This window comes from Myotis yumanensis, unplaced genomic scaffold (genome assembly GCF_028538775.1).
Source record: "Myotis yumanensis isolate MYYU_CA2020_CCGP unplaced genomic scaffold, mMyoYum1.0.hap1 SCAF_17, whole genome shotgun sequence".
In the NCBI taxonomy this organism is placed as follows: domain Eukaryota; kingdom Metazoa; phylum Chordata; class Mammalia; order Chiroptera; family Vespertilionidae; genus Myotis; species Myotis yumanensis.
Genome location: NW_027223768.1, coordinates 31,815,761 through 31,835,377, shown reverse-complemented (window position 1 = coordinate 31,835,377; position 19,617 = coordinate 31,815,761). Strand labels below are relative to the sequence as shown.

General features: G+C 52.6%; 1 protein-coding gene across 1 annotated transcript in view; it reads right to left on the bottom strand.

Annotated features, from left to right (window-relative positions):
• The window catches only part of PLXNA2 (plexin A2), a 208,770-nt gene that overhangs the window by 166,680 nt on the left and 22,473 nt on the right, over nucleotides 1-19,617 (bottom strand). Inside the window, exons 2-3 of the mRNA XM_070397301.1 lie at nucleotides 16,555-17,819; nucleotides 12,228-12,410 (exon numbers count right to left, since the gene is read on the bottom strand). Of these exons, the coding sequence (XP_070253402.1) occupies nucleotides 12,228-12,410; nucleotides 16,555-17,819 (1,448 nt within the window). The remainder of the gene's footprint in view (nucleotides 1-12,227; nucleotides 12,411-16,554; nucleotides 17,820-19,617) is intronic.

Below are 19,617 nucleotides of genomic sequence, written 5' to 3'. Positions count from 1 at the left end.
TGGGGAGAAAAAGCCTGAAGGCATTTGAAATTCATGCTCCCGTTCACTCCATGTTTTGGAAGAGTTCATTTTTCTTGCGCTGTCCCGATGATGGGAGGGAAGTAAAGTGGCATTCCTCGGAATGCCATGGGTACCAAGAGCTAGGCTTGTTGTCCTGTCTATCTGGGTCTATGTGAAAGGAGGAAGAGAGGAGACGGGGAGTGTTATTAGGTATAGAAGACCTATGATGAGCAATTCAGATAATTCTTCAACCTTATTCTAAGTCTTGTAAAGTAGCTATTATTATCCCTATTTTAAAAATGACAATTCTCCATTCCAAGCTTCCAAGTGGGGGAAATAACTTAGCCAGGGTCTCATCCTAAACAAAGAGTGAAGTTAGGACTTGAACTCATACCATTGTCTTCTCACAATGACTTAAACATATGAAAGGGAAAAAAATCAATAAATGATGATTTGAAGGAAAAATTATTTCCAGCCTGAAGGTCAAAGGGCAGGGACTAATGCATCCCTTATGCCAACTGGTGTGTATTATGATTCCAAGTGATGAAGTGGCGGGAGGGGGGTGGCCACCACATGTGCCATTGGGAAAGAGTTAGAGAACCATGTGTGCACAGTGACACATGACTACTCAAATTGGGGGTGAATGGGGGATCAAGAGTCTCCAACACTGAACTGGGGGCCTGATAACCATAAAAGCCTGGGCTCCCCAGTCAACAAATGCTGCACATTTGCCTGGAGAAGCATCTCACCCTGAGAGAGAGCTCATCCCTTCCCACCAGGTGTAGCGCAGGCTCTTTTATGCGTGAGACCAACCTGTGCTCTGTGGCCCATGGAGGTCTCTGGTGGGGGGGGTGGTCTTTGAAATCAGTTGTGAGCAGGGGTCTTGCCGAATCATCTACCCACGATGGAGGCCCAATTGGGCTCAGCCCGTTCAACCAACCTTAGGGCATAAAGAGATGTTCCTCTTTCCTGAGTTGGCTCGTTGCCACCGTAAAGTCTGAGAAGGAAACTACCAGAGCAACTGGTCTCTTAGGTGCAGCTGGCTAGCGTTAGGCTGGACTCAAGAGAGCCCATCCTGGCTGCGAGCTGCCCGAGCCTTGACCATGAGCGGCCAGCACTGGCTCTGGCATATCCGTTCCTAACGACTTTAAAGAGCGTGAGAGACACCTAATTGCTGCCCACAGCACTGGGCAGGCGAGAGCCTTCCCTCCAGCCTCACCTTTGCTCGCTGGTATTTTAGTGAAGGCCCGATACCAAGATAGAATGTATAATTTTCACATCATTCCTGGCAAACCCCAGGTGCGCCCCATTAGCAGTGTTCCAAGGATGCCATTTTCTATCAAGAAAGAGACGTGCCGCATCATAGTGCTTAGCTCAGGGCCCTATTAATAGCAATCCTAATTATATGGCTGAAAATTTAATTCATAGCAATGATTAGTGTCAGAATCAAAGGCATCAGGCATCAATATTGATGGAACTGCATAAGCCCATAAACAGAGAACAAGCATTCCGGCCCTGCCCCCCCCCCCCCCCCCCCCCCCAGACGTGGCTTGCTGTTAACTATTGCATTAATGTCTCTTCCAATTTTGCCAGACGAAAATGACTCCATTTTTCAGTGTCCCCCTCCTTTGCCCCGCCAGCTCTGAATGGGTATGACTGGCACACAAAAGATCCCAGACAGCGTCTTTGAAGAAGAGCCCTAGGGCTCCAAGGGATGCTCGGGTGATGGGGCAGGCCCCACGCTTTACACAGCAGCTTTTGGCCTTGTCAGCAATCCCCCTTTGTCTCCCTTTCAGAAAGCTCTGGGCCAACAATGATGCCTGGAGAAAGGGGAGTCAGCTGGGACTGTGTGTGGCACAAAAGGCTGCCACCCCATCCATTGTGGCCTGGGCTGAGATGGGTGGGGAGGGGGAGGAGGAGGCCCGAGGGGAGTGACACAAGGCAGCGTGTGCCCAGGTGGCAGCTGCCATGTCCTGGGTTTCCAGGGCATCTTTGCTGAAAAGAGCACAACGTGTTAGCGCTTCTACTCGTCTCTCGGCATCTCCTGGTAGCTCTCTGTAGGGCATATGGCGGGATATAGATGGACAAACAGAATCTTCGAGGAGGCCAACAGAGTGCTAAACACTGGTGGTTAACAAAGGCCAGGTCTGGGGTCAGAAAGATCTGGATTCCAATTCCAGCTCTTTACTCGGTAGCAATGTGACTCTGGCAAGTTACCTAACTTTGAGCTCAGTTTGCTCATCTGGAAAATGGACATAATGTTAATCCTTCTCTTCTAAGAGCAATATGAGGTGCAACTGAACAAAAACCAAACTACTTCTCCCAGGGTTTAGCAAAGAGGAAGTGCTTACTTTGTCATAGACCCCTCATGTCCCCCCGAAAGTGGCATGCCTAGATAGAGAACTAACATGTAAGGCTTTGAGATTCCCAAGTCAGTGTGAGGATTTGCCAGAACTTCTTAGCCCCAGGGCAAGAATTTTGGGGTTAAACAGGCCTTCTTGCTGGCCAGGCTCTAATAAGATTCCTGAGACATGTGGGGTGAGGGCTCAGGGAGGCTGGTCACCCCCTGAGCAAGGCTGCATGGCCGTGCCTGGGATAGGACGCTAAGTGAGACTCTTGCCCTGGGGAGAGCGATCCTCGGACCAATTCTAGGTCCCACTTAGGGAATGCTTGCATGCTAGGGAGAGGCAGAGGTTAGTCCGATGTTTCCTGCATAGGAGCATTCTTCCCTGGGATGGAGAGAGGAGGGTCCAAAACATGGCAATCTAAAGACCCGGATTTTAGTCCTGCCCCTGCTGCTAAGCATCTCGGCGATTTTGTGCAGACCACTTAGCCTTTCTAGGCCTCAGCGGTCTTACCCATAAAATAGAATACACATCTCAACGGCCTAAAGTCTGTAGGCTGGACCAGTTTTCTGAGGTCCTTTCTAGCTATGAAATCAGAGGAAGATTCTGACAGAGATAGAGTCCCCCTCCTCTACAGTTGGGGGGGTCCCCGAACCCTCTTCAGGGTCCCAGCTGCATGGCCTCTCCCCCTTCCTTGACTGTGCTCTCACCCACCGTAACAGCAAAGCGTGAGAATCCCAGATTCGTTACTAAACCCTGTGATGCCACTGCCCCTTTTAGGTTAGGTGGCGGCATCCAACTGGTGGCAGTAGCCGTTGAAATAGAAAACCAGAATGTACTACCAAGTGATGGCTGATTGGACGAGGCCAGAGGCACCAGCTTCTAAGTTCGGCGGCACCTTGCAGCCCAGAACCCTTTCTGGAAGCGGAGAGCAGGAGAGGGACAGAATCCCAAGAAGAGACTCTGAAGGCCAGACCTTAGTTGACCCTCCCCACCTGCACCTCTGCACCCGCTTCTCTGGGCAGCAGAACACGTGATGACAAGAAGAAAAGAGAAGTTCAAGTAGCTGCAAGCTTTTAGCTGTGCCACCTTTGGACTCTCCAAGTGTGTGCTGGGCCCATCTCCACCTGAAATATTTGTAGCTCTGGTTCCAGTTCCCACATCTTCCCCTTAGTTACCCGTGACCCTGAGTAAGTCCATAATCTGAGTTTCGGTATTAGTCTGTGCAACAGAGCGGAGAAACATCCCAACCCTTCCTGTCCATTCAAAATGTTGTGGGATTAATGACGTAATATAAACCAAGGGAATCTGGCTGGGCCCTTGGAAGAAAAGCATGACAATAGTGTAGGAGGGGCAGCAGCAATCCGAGTGAGAGTCATACTCGTGGTGAGAGTGCTAATAGCAGCAATGGCTGCTCTTTATTAAGCACCTACCATGCATCAGCCTCTGTAGTAGCCTTGCACCTCCCATGTCTGACATGCATAGCAATCTTGGAAGACCAGTTGAGGAAACTGAAGTCCCTCAAGATCACACAGTTAATCTGGGATAGAGCTAGCTGTGCGGCACTAGGATATTATGATTGCCTTGGGAGTGTGCAAAGGGCACGGAGTGGCCCTGTTTTAGCCAGTCTGTAAAGCTGCAAGCAAACCGCCACTTCCCCAGCCCCGCCCTGGGGAGGGGCCGGCACGTATTGTGTGGCGACAGGGGACTCGGAAAGCTCTCACTGGTGACTAATGCAGCAGAGGGACATGGTGCCAATGTCCAGCGGGAGTAGATTAGTTCGGCTCAGCTGGTCTAGTCTTTGCAGAATTTTTTCCCATGACTCAGGGCTGGGGGCAGGGGGGCAGGGTACTCTTCCTCCCTCTGACCTTGCAAACATGTCACTGAAAAGGGAGCTGATATGACAGCTCCACTTCCCCAGGGAGCCAGAGTCAAGTGGGCTTTGGGGGAGGGGGGAGCCTCGAAGATGTTAGTGATAATCATGAAAAGCACTTTTGTGCTTGCTTTCATTTAGTTCTTACAATAACCATGCAAAGTGTTCATTACTACCCACTCTATAGAAGAAAAATACATAGGCTCACAAGTTAAGGAGCAACAGCGATGATATTTAAGTTCATATCCGCTCCAGCTCAGCACCACTCTTCACAGGAATTAGTTCATTCTGCTCTTTTTTTCCCCATTAGCACTAATTATTTTCTAAACATACTCTTGGTTTATGTTTTTTTTTGTCCGTCTTCCCACATGAAGATATAATCTTCATTAGGAAAGGCAGTTTTGACTGTTTTGTTCACTACTTATATCCCCAAAATGGCACATAGTAGGTGTTCAATAAATTTGCATTCCATAATGAATTATTTATTTAATCTTCATTACAACTTCATGAGGCAGGTATTATAATTGTCCTCCTTTTACACCTGAGGACACTGAATCTGAGAGGTCCTGCAGCAGCTAGTAGGTCTGAGTTAGGAAGGCATCCCATGAGCTCACATACTTCTTTGTTGTGGAAATCGATTCCTACTGGGAGGCAGAGGACTAGACTCCTGGTCTTTGGCATCCCTTCCAGCCCTGCCCCACAGGCAGGTGAGGCCCACTGGCCAGAAAGGAGGTGCAGCTATGTGGTCAGTGTTTTCCTAAAGCTGAGCGTCTGTAACATTAGTACCTTGGCCTCTTGGAAATTCCGCACAGCCTATGTGGGTCACCTGGATTCCATAAGCTCCACCCCTCCCTCCCCCTGTCCTGCGATGAAGCTCTGAGCTCCACGGAGCAAACCCTTGGATATGAAGCAGCCTGCTGAGCACACAGCCTGATGCCTCCTACAGGGATTGTCCAAGATTGAGGCATATGAAGAGCTGCACAAAAAGGTGCAAAAAAATAAATGAGTCTTCAGTTTCTCCCTTTCAGCCCGGCTCTGGGAGATCAGGGCCTCCTCCCCCTGGGGTCAGCTGGGGCTCTGCACAGAAACCCACACTCCGTCTCTACACCTGTCATGTGGGGAGGGGGCCAAGAGTGGGGGGGGCACTCTGTAAATATGCCTCCTTCCCTGTGCCAACCAAATGCTGCCTTTCCCAGCTTTCAGAAGACCAGTTCTCCGGACTCAAGAGGGCTATAAAACAACAAAACAAACAGCGAGTTTGGCGGCAGGAGTCTGGGCAGGGAGCCAGACTCATTCCTAGGGCTGCGGTGGTGAGTTCCGAGCCACCACCGGCCTCTTCCATGCAGGCTCCCGGGAAGGAGAAGAGGGTGTCTGCCCCTGACCCCTGCTCCCCCAGCCCCCGTCCTGCGGAGATGCCCGGGGAGTTAGGGCGTCAGATCAGTAGTTCCAGGTCCCAGGAGAGCCAGGAGGTCTCCTGGAAATGGAGCCGCAGCCCTGGCTGTTTACAGGATCCAGGGTTCACACTGAGAGACGAGTGAATCATTTCCACTCAGAGGAATGAGTGGCCATTGTTTGGTGGGGTTGGCACAGAGGGAAAGGCATGTTTCTCAGCATCTCTTCCAACTTGGCCGGGTGTCTGCCAAGACAACTCCACCCCATGAGGGAGCCAAGTCAAAGGTTAGGAACTTCTCTGGGTGTTTTGGGAGGAAGTATAATTGCCAATGTCAATATTGCCCAGGGAGGGGCCATATAACCTTGGGCAAGATGCTTAATATCTCTGTGGCTCGGTTTTGCACATCTGCAAAATGGGGACGAGCACCACACTTAATCGCAGTATCTGTGGAAGACGGAGGGGGCCACGGAAAGGTAGCTTGTAAGTAATCAGCGTTATCGAATGACTCCGGGGCCTGGGGCAGTTCGTTAATACTTTGGTGCTCTCAGTGGATTCTTTCCAGCGCCTAAGATGCTACTAAAGAAGCTCACACTGTTCCCGGCTTTGCTTAGCAAATTGTTGGTGAGATTACAAAGAGAAGAATAGGATTGGGACGTCGGGGCTTCCTGCGGGCGGAGGGCTGGAGACCTTAGGTTGGTATGGCCCTTAGGGAAAGGCAGAAAGAATGTTCCTCAAGAATTTCACAGGCATTTCTGCAGCTGGCTGTCAGCTAATGAGAAATAAGGTGGTGCCCAAAGAGGCCACACGGCTTCCCCCAACTGGAAAAGGGCTGTCTCCGTGGATTTGGGGAATGTCCAGGGGGCTGTTGGGGTAGAGCGGAGCGGTGGTCACCTGAGCCTTTGTACCTGCCTCTCTTCCTGGGTGAGGTAGATGCCACCCCCCTATGTCATTCTATATTAGGGATCTCAAGCAACAGTATAAATGCCCTCCCCTTTCCCACCCCAGTCAACATTTCTGAGAGCATCTCTCCACCCTCATCTAAGTGTTGTTAACCAGCAAACAAACTCTTTTCCTGTTACCCACAGCAGTTCTCTCGCTCTCGATTCCTCATCCCATCACCCCCCAACCCTCCCGCCTCCGCCTCCGCCTCCCTGTCCAGCGTATCCGACATACAATATGTCCTTCCTTTGCCAACCAGCCTCATCCACAGGAGTCACTCTTGGTATCTAATCTGTGTACACAGGAGTCTGGTCAGGAGAAAGCCCCCCAAAAATCTGACATAAATTTAATGAGCCCCTAATGTGTGAGAGATGTTGGATCTGACGGTGGGGATGGGTGATATAAATGTGAAAGGAGGGTCCCTGCCCGCAAGGATCTGTGAATCTCAAGAGAGGTGGACATGTGTAGCTGCTCCTGTGTCAGATGCTGTCATAGCAGAACAACGTGCCATGAGGGATCTGAGGAAGGCGCAGCTCAGATGCTCCAAGGGACAGGGTGGAGGTCTCGTCACCAGCCCTTGAGCAGCAGGTAAGTTTCCAGTGGGGACAGAAAGCGAGGAGGCAACACACTTCCTGCTGCTGTGTGAGGCCGGGGGCGAGGCCTGGACCGAGCCAGCCCTTCTAGCAGCTGCAGATGAAGAGAAGGAAGCAGAGGGACTTTGCCTGTCCTTCCCCACAGGTCTTAGTGGCTGCTGCCTTCTCAGCTGGCCCTTCTCTCCACCGCCCCAGGGACTAAGCTTGCACCTGGCTCCTCCCTTCAACCAGGAAGTGGAATTAAATGAGGTTGTGGTTACCACTATACATGAGCTGTTCCCACTGCTCTTTCTCCATCTGCTTCGGTGCTAGCACCCAGCATCTGTCCTCTGGCCTCCCACAGCCTGCTCTTAGCCGGGAGGGATGCCATCGCAGTGAACTGGCCCAGAACAGCCTGTTGTCGCTCCCCTGGCTCCTGCCCGGGGCCTCCTGCCCTCGTCACCTTGGCAAAGCCGATCCCTGTCGCTGCCAAGCACCTACTCCTGGACCCTGAGGGGCTTTCCATCACACTCTGAGGCAAGCTCGAACCCAGCCGTGACTTCAAAGCCCGCACCCAGGGGGCCTTGGCCTCCCTCTCTGCTCCTGTCTCTGCCACAGCCTGCCCGCCCTGTCACCCACTCCCACCAGAGGAGCAGAGAAAGACCGAGGACAGGATTACAAAGGTCATGTGGTTAGTGCAGGGGCCCCGCTACAGCTTCCCTGATCCGTGACCATCCAGTCTCTGCTTGAATATTTCCGATGACTGGGAGCTCACTCCCCCTTGAGTCAACTCTTTCCATTATGGGACAGTTTGGCCACAAGAAACCTCTTCCTTTTTTTAAATGGAAAGCTATCTACTGTCACTCCTATACAATAGCCCTGTCCCGTCCTCTGGGGCCACATCAAATAGGTCTAAGTCGTCCTCTATAGCTTAGTAACTGAGCATGCAGTTTGTGGAACTCAATGATCAAGGTTCCAATCCTGGGTCTGCCATTTACTCGCTATGGGGCGTTAGCTGCATTTCTTTACCTGTCTTGGCCTCCATTTCCTCATCTATAAAATGGAGATAATAATAGCACCTACTTCATGGAGTTACATACGGGCTGAGTGAGTTAGTAGATATAAGCTCTTAGAACCGCACGTGACACATAATACGTGCTCAGTAAATTACAGTATCTGAACAAAACGGTCTCCTCCTTTTCTCTTCTTAGCTTAACATCCTTTAAACAGTATTCATACGGCATGACTTCCACATCCCCCCAGCTCTCGTTTATCTCACACTTTAGTGGGCTTAAGGCCCCCTTACAACGTTATCTCCAACGTGGGAGCCCCCACTTCTCATGACCCGGAACTTGTCCTTCTGTCAGTGTGGCGAAGACTAATTAACTTTGCTTGTTTGTATCACGCAGTTGGCTCCTGTCAACCTCGTGGTCAGCGAAAATCCCAAGATCCTTCTCACTTGCTTCTCTTAGGGGTTGGATCCTCTCGGCACTACCTCTGCCCTGCACTCCACCAAGTCCTCCAAGCTCCCCATGTACTCTATAGCACCCAAGGTCTAGAGTGCCCTTCTTTCATAGCCCCAACTCATCCGTGGACCTCTCTCAGTCCTTAAGCCAAGCCTGGTGAAGGTCCTCCCTGATAAAGACTCCCAGGTTGACCACTCTATTGCAGCTGGTGTTTCTGGAATTGTTCCATCCCAGTGGCGAAGCTTCACCTGTCTTCTTGTCACCTGCATGCACTGACCCTCGGCCTGGCAAGCATGACACATTTCCCATCTTGGCTTTGAGGACTTGTCCTTTTTCCTCCTGGACCTTCTGCATATTTGTGGCTCAGAGGAAGTGGCCTCATGGTCATGCACTTGTCATGAGTCTCTGCTTCCTCTAAACTTCCCCTTTCAGGGACATCCTATTCCTTCCTGTGAGCTGCCATGGATGAGTGCTGGGCAGTCTGGCAGACGCCTGCTCAGGCTGGGAAAGAGTGCACAGTTCTGACACCGCCTGCTTCCCTCCCCTCCCTACGCTCTTAGCTAGATTTTTTTTTTTCTTTATTTTCCTTCCTGTGTTGAAAGAGCTATGGGGCCTGGACTATGGTAAGATTTCCTGGGGACATTCCATAAATTCATCATGGGCCGTTTCTCTGGAGAGGGATGGGTGGGTAAGTGGGAGGCCAGCGGGAGCTGGGGTGTGAGTACCAGGTGCCTCAAAGGAGTGTGGGTAGGAAAGGAAGGGCGAGTTGCACAGAGGAGAAGGGGAGGGGTATTATGAGCTCATAGACAGAGTCAAAGAAAGGCACAGCGAGGAGTGAGAAGCAGCAGCCAACTTGCAGGTTGGAACAAGCTGAGGGCAGCCACACTCCCAGCCTTGCCCTTGAACCGGCTGACTTGCCTCCATCACGACTCGCCTGCCAGGGTTTGGAGAACTTTGCTCGCTTGGGTGTGTGGCCTGGAAAGATGCCTCAAGCGGCCCCTGCTGTGTGCTGTGCAAGATACACAGAAACATGGGGAAGATCAACACAGGGGCCCTCTGAGTCTGGCTAGGTTGTTCTTCTTTCATTCAGCCCTCAACCGTCCATTCAGCAACTCCTTAACTCAGATCCAAGACCAAAAAGAGTGGAGGCACTAGCCCCTGGCTGACCCCTCCAGCAAGTCTGCGCCCAAAGATTGTTCCCAGCATCCATCCCTGGGCTCTGTGGCTGCTTCTTTAAGTAAAAAAAATGGTGTCAAACTCGGTGTCAAGGCAAGAAGCAACTTGGCCTAGTCTCTAGGCTTGGACAAGTCACTTTTCTTCTCTAGGCCTCAGTTTCCCTGCTGAATACGGAGAGTACTGGGCCAGATGATCTCTAAGTTTCCTTAGCTGCGGTCGCCAACCGGTGGTCCTCGGACCACTCGTAGTCTGTGAGGTCCAAAGGGTTGGCGACTGCTGGATTAAGGAAACCATTGGAGCAGCGGTTGCCAACCAGCTTAGAGGATGGTTCTATTTTTTTAAAATATATTTTATTGATTTTTTACAGAGAGGAAGGGAGAGGGACAGAGAGCTAGAAACATCGATGAGAGAGAAACATCGATCAGCTGCCTCCTACATACCTCCTACTGGGGATGTGCCTGCAACCAAGGCACATGCCCTTGACCAGAATCGAACCTGGGACCTTTCAGTCCACAGGCCGACGCTCTATCCACTGAGCCAAACCGGTTAGGGTAGGATGGTTCTATTTTTCAAAACACCATTGAGGGTTATCCCATGTGTGACCACACATGGGGAAAAATTAGGGAGAAAGAAGGAAATAAATATGAATAAAGCATGGCCCCTGCTTTTAATAAAAATTTCAAGAGGAGAAAGGAGACGGAGTTGCATGAGTGATCCAGAACCCTGTGGCTACTTCTGGCCCCAGGCAGCCCTTGTGTGGTTTAGAAAAAGGTGGTCTCTATGGGCAGAGAGACTAGTAAGAGCAGCCGCTCTGAGAGAATGTTTATACCCTCGGGGGCGTGGTTGACAGGGAGAGCTGAGGCTGGACTTCAGCTCCCATAAGCCTCTTGGTCCAAAGCCCCCTTGTAAGGAGCAGTCTACTCAACTGTACAGGGAAGCAGCCAGCAGCGTGGTCCAAGCTGAACCTTGTCCCAGTGGAATACGTCACTTTTATGTTTTTATTGATTTTTTGAGAGAGAGGAGGAAAGGGGTAGAGAGAGATAGAAAAACCAATGAGAGAGAAACATCATCAATCAGCTGCTTCCTGCACGCCCCCTACTGGGGATGGAGCCTGCAACCCGGGCATGTGCCCTGACCGGGATTCGAACCATGACCTCCTGGTTTATGGGTCGACACTGAACCACACCGGCGGGCGGAATATATCACTGTTAAATCTTAATGGACTCTCATAAGGCAGTTCCTTTCCTCCCTCGTTTTGGGAAAGCAGGGACCACACTCAGCCTCCCTTCCATGTGTCTAAAAGCCAAGCCAGGATCCACAGCCCCTGGCAGAGGAGTGGGCACAGCACAGGGAAAGGAGAAAGGGCCAAAGGGCGTTGGTCTCATGAGAATCAGAAGAGGTCTGGAGGGTTCAGCAACTCCACATACACCCAGGCCCGTTGTTCTCACCTCCTCTGGCAGCAGATCAGAACAAGCAGATTACGGAAATTCTTCCTCAGGCTCCCGCCCTGCCACCCTCATTCCCAAATAACATCTCTCCCAGGCTCTAAATGGATTAGGAGGGAAGAGCTACAGGGGTGATGGCAACATCAAGGGTGAGACGTGGTGATGCCCCGCATGTGCTGTGATCCACAGGTTGGGGGAGGGCTGGAGAAAGGTGGCAGGAAGGTAAGTTTAGGGAAAGGGGATTAGCTGGGACCGGAAAGAATGTGGCCGCCGTAATCCCACATAATGAGCCAGACCGTGCTCGGTCTCCGCACCCAAGCACCAGGCAAGCAGCTACAAGCTTGCTGCACACAAGGCCGCCCACACTGTTAGCCCAGACGGCCCTGGCACTCCCGCTGGCAGAGGTGCCCAGGGCAGGCAGGGGTTAAGATGTCTACTTCCTCCTGGAAGCTCAGGGCTTGGGGGTGGGTGGGAATGGAGGAGTGGAGAAGACTTCTGTAATTTCCCAAAGAGGAGAGACGGAAGGATGGCGTCTTCCCTAGGCACCATGTGCCCTCGGAGGGCAGCCCCACCATCTGCCCTGTCCTTAGAATGGAGACCCATCATCATCTGCTTCAGCCAGATGCTCTGAACTCAACAAAGGCTTTTGACCAGTACAATCAACTCTCTGGGCCGTGGGGAGGAATTCGTGATGTTGGCGATTTATAATACCGAGAATCAAATAATCAAATCAGTTCTTCTTGACTTGGAGATAAAGAGTGTTTTTCTCCCTTAGGCAAACCCACCTTCCTAATTCCTTGAAGGGTGGGCAATGGGAAACACGCTTGCATTTCCTACACACCCATTGACGAATGGCTGGGGAAACAGCTAGAAGATAAGCCACAAAAATAACTCCGCTATCCTACCCCGTCTGCCAAGAAAATCAGAGTGGCCTGTTGTGCAGTCTCCACCAACAGCTCCCTTCCAGAAGGGGCTCCCAGCTGAGGAGCTGAAGGGCCGCGGGCTCGCAGTCTCTTACCTTCTTCAGCTTGCCGCTCTTAGTCCCCACGAACACCACGCTGTAGCCGTTGTAAACATATGAGGCCACTGACGTCATGCGGTCCCGGCTGGTGGTGTACAGGGTCAGGCCCTCCACCGGCGTGGAACCTCCTAGCGGCTGGTTGATGTCTAATCCACAGAAGTTGTCGTCGATGGGGACCGGCTGGAGGGAAGGGGAGGAAATTGGGGTGAACAACAGCAGAGTCATGGCCATCAGTCTATAGCCCACCCCTGAGCCCCAGCCCTAGGACCAGGCTTCGGCAAGGTGTGACACAGGAGCAGGGCCCTGACACTCGCTGAAAACAACATCTCACCAGCTGACCCATGTGTCCCGCAGGGGCATCCGGTGATACCAGCCACCTTCCTCATTCACCTGCAGTCACCATTCCCTTTCTATCAAGAGATCCAGGGTAATTTGTAAAGCTGATGGCTTAAACTCACTTTCTGGTCATTTTAATGTCTTGGTGGACATGCCATTTTGGTGATCTTTCTATTTAGACAGCAGTGGTTCAGTCAAGAGGCAACACCTTAGGATTTCTACCAGCCTGGAGAGGATTTCTTGTTTGTTTGGGATGCCACGCCTACCTTTGGGCATAAAGAATTTTAAGCCAACTATTCACCACTTTCTATACTGGGGATGGATTGAAAAGGGTCATTTTAATGTCGAACATAAAATTTTAATTTGAAAAATGCACTTGATCTATATAAACCTCAGTTTCTTCACTTGTCAAACCACCTGCCCACCTTTCTGAGAGAATGACTGAGGAGCGAATGAAACAGTGCATGCAGGAGAGTCTGAAGTTATGTAATGATTTCCACTGTCCAGTATAGGCCTTCCGCCCTGTCCAGGTGACAGCCGCCCTGTCACCAGTGGTGAAGGGAGTGGTGTTGTGCCTCTGTGTATCTTTCAGGAGAGACTAGGGGCACTTCCATTCATTTTTATATTTTCATTATTGACATATACTAGGGCACTTTGGAAAGAAGATCACCTTAAACCAATGAAAAACGAGTTGGACAGAAAGTAGGAAGCCCCGAGTTCTAGCCTCTGCTCTACCGCTAAGTACCTCTACGTATCAACTTGGACCAGTAGCATCCTCTTTGGTTGCTGTTAAAGGGGGGTGTTAAATTGATGATTTCTAAGATCGCATTCAGTTACGTAAATAGGCCCAGTTACGTAAATAGACTGTATGCTTCCTGAGGACAGGGGCTGCCAAAGGGCCTGTGGTCTCTGCCCAGTGCCCATCCTTGGGCTGGGCCGTGACAGGCCCTCCGAAACACCTCAGTGGACTGCACACCTGGAATCCCGCGGGCAAAGGCTCCCCACTCTGGGCCAGCTGAGAGCCTGGAGTCCTGTGACAGCTGTTTCTTCTGGATCTGGAAAGGCATCCCAGAGGAGGAAGGAAATGACTGTTGTCGCGTAGAAAGCGTCAGGGAAAAACTTGCAACCTGTTCCCTTCAACCTCCTCCTCTCACCCTTCCCAGGAAATAGCTGGCTGGTGCCTCACTGGTCAGCGGCCTCCTGTCCTTAAAATAACTGGCGTATAAGCTAGGACATGTGCTTGCTAAACCAGGGTCTTCCTTCCGTTCCCTCCCGAGAAACACAGGAACAGAGACTTGTGTTTTGGAGAGAGTTGTGCTCCTGCTGCTGGTAGGAATGGTGGTGCTGCCATTGTGTGTGTGTGTGAGTGTGAGTGTGTATGTGTGTGAGTGTGTGAGTATGTGAGTGTGTATGTGAGTGTGTGAGTATGTGTTTGAGTGTGTATGTGTGTGTATTCTTTAGGAAAGAGAACTAACTTTTAGGGTGAAGACAACCTTGAACTCTGGTAAGATGGAGCCACCACCACACCCCAAGCCCCGCCCCAGCAGAAGGGATGAGCTTCTGAGGAAGGGAGGGAATGGAGCAGGGGTATGCCGGAGCCAGCCCCTGAGGGTTGACGGCACATCTCTGCATTCAGTGACATCACACTGGTGGCGTGAAATCGGCTGTGGTGGGAGCATTCAGACCATGGGCATTAGCAAATGCTTCTAGGCAAGGCTCCCACCACCACCACCACCACCACCACCACCACAGCCTGCATAGAGCTAGCTGTTTAATCTTTACCAGCACACCTTGTGCCTAGGAATGGAGCCAGAGGAGCAGCTACTACCTTTTACATCTTCTACGTGTCCTTCTCATCCCCACATGGCAGGCAGCAGGGACCCTGGGAAACTCCTAAGATCTAGATTGTAGTCCTGTCTCTAAGACTAACTAGCCACTTCACCTTGATATGTCACATGCCCGCTCTGTGCCTCAGTTTTCTCATCTGTGAAGTGAAAGGGGTGGCCCAGGTAATCATCAACCTTCCTTTCAACTCTGCAAGTCCCTGTCAAGGTTTCGGTTTATTTCCCACCGTCTCCTGGGCTGAAAGAGCTGCAGAGTCTGCACACAGCCATAGTCCAAGCCAGCTTCTGACAGATGATGACAGAAGCAAAAGTCTGCTGGTGATTGTGGGTTTCTCTACCATCCCCCCTGACTCTAGAATCTCCAGACCATGAGGAAAAAGGTTTATTCTGAGTCTAAGCCCCTGGGAATGACTGACATTTCTCTGTCCTCTAAACTGTCAGATCCTCCCAAACACCTGATGCGCGTTCACTTTTGCTCAAATGGTGAGATCTTAAGAGTGTGGCTTTCTTCAAAGCAGCGTAGCTAGACAGAAATAACTTGGACTTGTGGTAGGCAGTTAGACATGAGTAGAACAAGGATGACAGCCAGGAACAAAAAGCCCCAGGTGCCTAGCAAAGGGCAAAACTAGGAAAACAAAGACCTGGTCCCAGGGTAACCGTTGTCCCCTAGCATATCCCTGGTCATGTAGTTTAGAGCCCCCCTGACCATTCATATTGCTGGCCATGCATTTTTTATGCTCCTCTGGCATATTTCTAGTCTATTGGGTTAGACCCCCTTAGTGGGGGAAGGGAGGAGGGGCGGAAAATAGCCCTTAAGCATTAAGCCCCAAGACAAGGAGGCTCTGACCCGCATCAGATATATCCAGGCCTCAGTTGTGTTTCTTCTCCAGGCCCAGAAAAGCAGCAAAATCAGACAAGCGATGTCATGGCTGACCTCAGGACCAGTTGCACTGACCAATGGCCCCCAGCTCTGACACTGACCCATCAGTAGAGACCATGACCCGGAAAGGACCCACCTGAAAAGCTGGTGAATATTCTATTGGGACAGGATAGTGCTCACAACTGCTTATCTTGTCTCTGCTGCCCTCTGGCCTGGATCCGGAGCTCCCTTTCTCCTCCTCTCTTCCCTTCACCGGATTATGTTTCCCAGTTTGCAATCTACCAGTCAAGCTCAATTCCCTTCCCTCTCCTCCGGCTTCCATATCCACCTGCCTACCCGACACCCCAACTTGGCTTCCCAGTGGCCTACAAGCATCTGCACAGACACCATCTGATCCTGTTATCTCTGACCGCCCGCCTCACCTTCCCCCACTCCTTCTCCCGCATGCGCTGATGCAGCTGCAGTGGCCTCCTTGCCCGTCCCCACACACGCCAGGCATGCCCCGCGTGCTCTGCCCTTGCCGTTCCCTCTCGGGAATGTTTTCCCCAGATCCCCACATGGCTCACTTCCTTACCCTCCTCAGTCTTTGCTCAAAGGCCCCATTTCTCAATGAATCGACCCTTTCAGGGCCTGCCTCTTCCCTTTCTCTGCTTTATTTTCCTCTACAGCCATCATCATCATTTGACAGGCTACATATGTTATGTGTTTATTTGTCTTGCCTCACTAATGAAAGCTCCATGAGGGTAGGGGGCTTTGCTGTGCAGGTCACCACTGAAGCCGGCAGTGCCTGGTGTTGTGTAGGCTCTTGAGATTAGTTGACCCTTGAGCAACATGCCTGTTTTTTTTCCATAAATACTATAAATGTATTTTCTCTTCCTTATATTTTCTTAGTATTTCTTTTCTCTAGCTTACTTTATTTTAAGAATACAATATCCAGTAATACAAAATGTAAGTATTGATCAACTGTTTATGTTATGGGCAAGGCTTCCAGTCAACACTAGGCTATTAATTACGTTTTTGGGGAGTCAAATGTTATAAGTGGATTTCTGTCTGCACAGTGGGTCGGTGCCCCAACCCCATTGCTCAAGGGTCAACCATAGTTGGAATGACTCAGTGGATCAACAAACGTGTGTCTGGTGTAGGTCAGACTCCGTGCGATTGGTCACCATCTGATGACGTGAACCTGGGTGTGCAACAGAGCACAGGCTGGGCAGTCGGAGCCGGAGCTCCACATCAGGGGCAGAGCAGGTGCGCGCCTCCTTACCGCCTTGGTGCACTGGACTTCCTTCCCCAGCAGCCAGTTGAGCTCCAGGTGGCCCTCGCCCTGGTAGCAGGACTGCAGGCGCTCCTTGATCTGCAAGTTGATGGCAGGGATGGGGAAGGCACAGAGGGCGGAGTCATCGGGCGGGTGGTGGTACTGCTTCTGCCCTTTGGAGAAGATGGCGAAGAGCACGTCATCCTGGCTGCTGATGTTGAAGGCCTGGGCCAGGGAGGCCCCGGGCTTGGCGAGGTAAGCCGCCTGCAGGAGGCGGTATTCCACCCCAGCCCGCGTGCAGCCGAAAGGCAGGGACACGTAGGAGTGGAACTTGGGGTCATTCTTGCAGAGCCTCACGATGCGCGAGGTGTAGAACAGGTCTCCGGCCGAGTTGATGGCCACCCCCTCGGGGGTCTCGGGCTGCACCGTGAGGAAGTAGACGAAGCCCCCGCTGGCGAAGCCGTAGATGTAGAAGATGTCGAAGTGGGAGACCAGGGCCAAGGTGTCGGAGGGGATCTTGATGAGGGAGGACACAAAGTCACTGTGCAGCTCGTAGTCGAGCATGGCGGAGGACTCGGGGTCGCGAGGCAGCTTCCTGCTGGACAGGGTGGGGAAGTAATCCTGCTTTCCGTCCACAGCCGTGCCGATGAAGAGCTTGCCGTCCTGCCCCTCGGAGCGCACGATCACCCCGTACATGGTCCCCGTCTTGTTGACGCTGGACAGGTAGTGCTCCTTCTTGTGGAACGGCTCCGCCAGGATAAAGAGGTCGTCCAGCCGCAGCAGCTTGCAGACCCCCTGGTAGAGGCTCCCACAGGCCAGGAGGCGGTTCTCGGGGTAGTCAATGATGAGCAGCTTGTTGACGTTGTTGGTGAGGGTGAGCGCCTCGCTGCAGGGCTGCACGGTGAGCGGCGGGTAACAAGACTTGTTGTCCTCCCGCGGCCCAGTCATGTGAGCCACCTGGATGGTCAGGTTGCCCGTCAGCTTGTAGACCCGGTTGATGGCCCCGACGTACACTGCCCCCGTCCCTCGGTGGACAGTCAAGTGGTTGAAGGTCCAGTCTCGGTTCTCAGAGTGGAAGGTGCTGAACTGAGGCATGCCGGCTGCCGGGGGGGCCAGCAGCACCCAGACCACGGAGAGCAAGACCACAGACCGGCTGTCGACCTCCGCCCGTGGCCAGGGCCTCCTCTGTTCCATGCTGAGCGGGGCAAGGACCAGGAGGCGGATCCTCTGAGCGCTCATCCACGCCGCCGTCCTGGGTTGGCCCTCACATGGTTCTGGAAAACACAAGGCAGGGAGGTCAGACGGGAAATCGGTCCTGAGAGGAGAGAATTGGATGGCCTGACCCGGAGTCCCAGCCTCGGCTGTCTCTGCGTCTCTTCCTTGCGTATTTCAGTGTTTCTATTTTTAACAGACTTTCTCCCTCTTGGGGTTGTTCAGGGAATCCTATTATCTATTTTGGTCTCCAGCCTTTACGCTGTAAATTCCTTTCTTTTGCTTTATAAAACATCTCTATTTCTGTCCCCTTAAGACACCATTTTTATCTCTCAGAGAGGTTAAAAGACAGTTCAAGTTCACCGGGCCAGTGGATCCCGGGTCGGGACTAAAGCCAGTCTTCCCTCCCGGGCATCACGTCTGCCCTCTCCCCGTCAGGTGGAAATCTCCCCGTTTTAAATGTTTGAGAGGCAGGCCCTCTCCTGGGCTCCCCTGGCCAACTACTCCCAGAGCGGAACATCACAAACAAAATTCCTCTTGGTCTCAGACTTCCAGCCCCTCACGCAGCTGCACCTCCTTACTTCCTCAAGCTCTGTCCTCCACGGGGAAGGACTTCTGAACGACAGTGCCTCCGGCTGCCCCTCAGCCTCGGCCTCTCCAGAAGAAGAACCCCTGATGTCACCTGTTACAACCTGTGAGACATGTGAGATACGCTGTGGCCAACAGGCCTGGGACTGTCACCCGTGCCGTCCAGGAGCCTGAACAGCCCCGGGGAGATGGGTAGACACCCCCCACCCGTTCTTCTTTGAGACAGGTGGGTGCCAGTCGCTGCCACCCAGTGAGGGGGCTGCCGGGCCCTGGGGACATTGCTTCAACTTCTGCTTCTGTGCAGGCGGGCCTCCTCGCTACGGGGACTGGCCCTCTGAGCCCAGCTTCAGAGGCCTGGGTGGGTTTGGAAAATGCGAGAGGGGCAAACGGAAGCAAGTTGAGGGTCAGTCTCATTGTAGCTACTGCCGAGGCTTCGTGACTATTTAAGGATCCATGAGGTCACCCCGGGCCTCAGCCTGGCTCTCAGAGCCTGTCCCCCAGAGCCTGTCCCCTGACTCTATACCCTCCAGACCCTCGGGCTCTATAGCTCTTTTGTTTTCCCAGGAAGCCGCCCAGAGGAGCAAAGAGGGGGGCTCCCGGGGCTTCTGGAGATGCCTGGGCCAGAGGAGCAGAGGGGCCTGTCCCCCACTCTGAGAGCGCTGCTCATGGCCAGTGCGGAGAGGGACAGCAGCAGGAGGAGGCTGCGAGCCACCCCGTCTGGCAGGAGCCTCTTTTCTCCCGCTGGACAAATGGCCCAGCACCCTTCTCAGACAAGGGCAGGCAACTCTAGGCAGCCAGGCGACAGAAGTGAACACACCCCGGCCGAGGATGGAGAACTGGCTCCCAGGCAGCTTAGCAGGGTCTTGCCTCCTTCCACCCACCGGGCTGGCTGGACTGGGTAAGAATCAGGCCAGGCGCCACCTCAGGAATTTACTCCGTATCTTTAGAAACTCTCCTTCCTCCCCTTGCACCCTGGGCCCAGGGCCTGACAGCCACCGCGGTGCCAGAGGGGCCACCTGACCGCTCTCCTCCAACCAGCTCCGCAGGGTGACTCATGAGGCCTGGGCTCCCTTGGAAAGAGGAAGGCCACAGCGGCGTGAGGCCCGGGCTGACCTCGGGGACTCCAGCATGGCCCTTCCGGCCCCACGCCCGCACCCACCAGGAAGACCTCCGACAGGCAGAGCTTTCAGTTTAAAAACCGGAGGTTATTTTTAGCGATGTCCTGGGGCTGGTCGCAGGACGTGAATTCCTCAAGAGGAGCTGCAAAAGGAA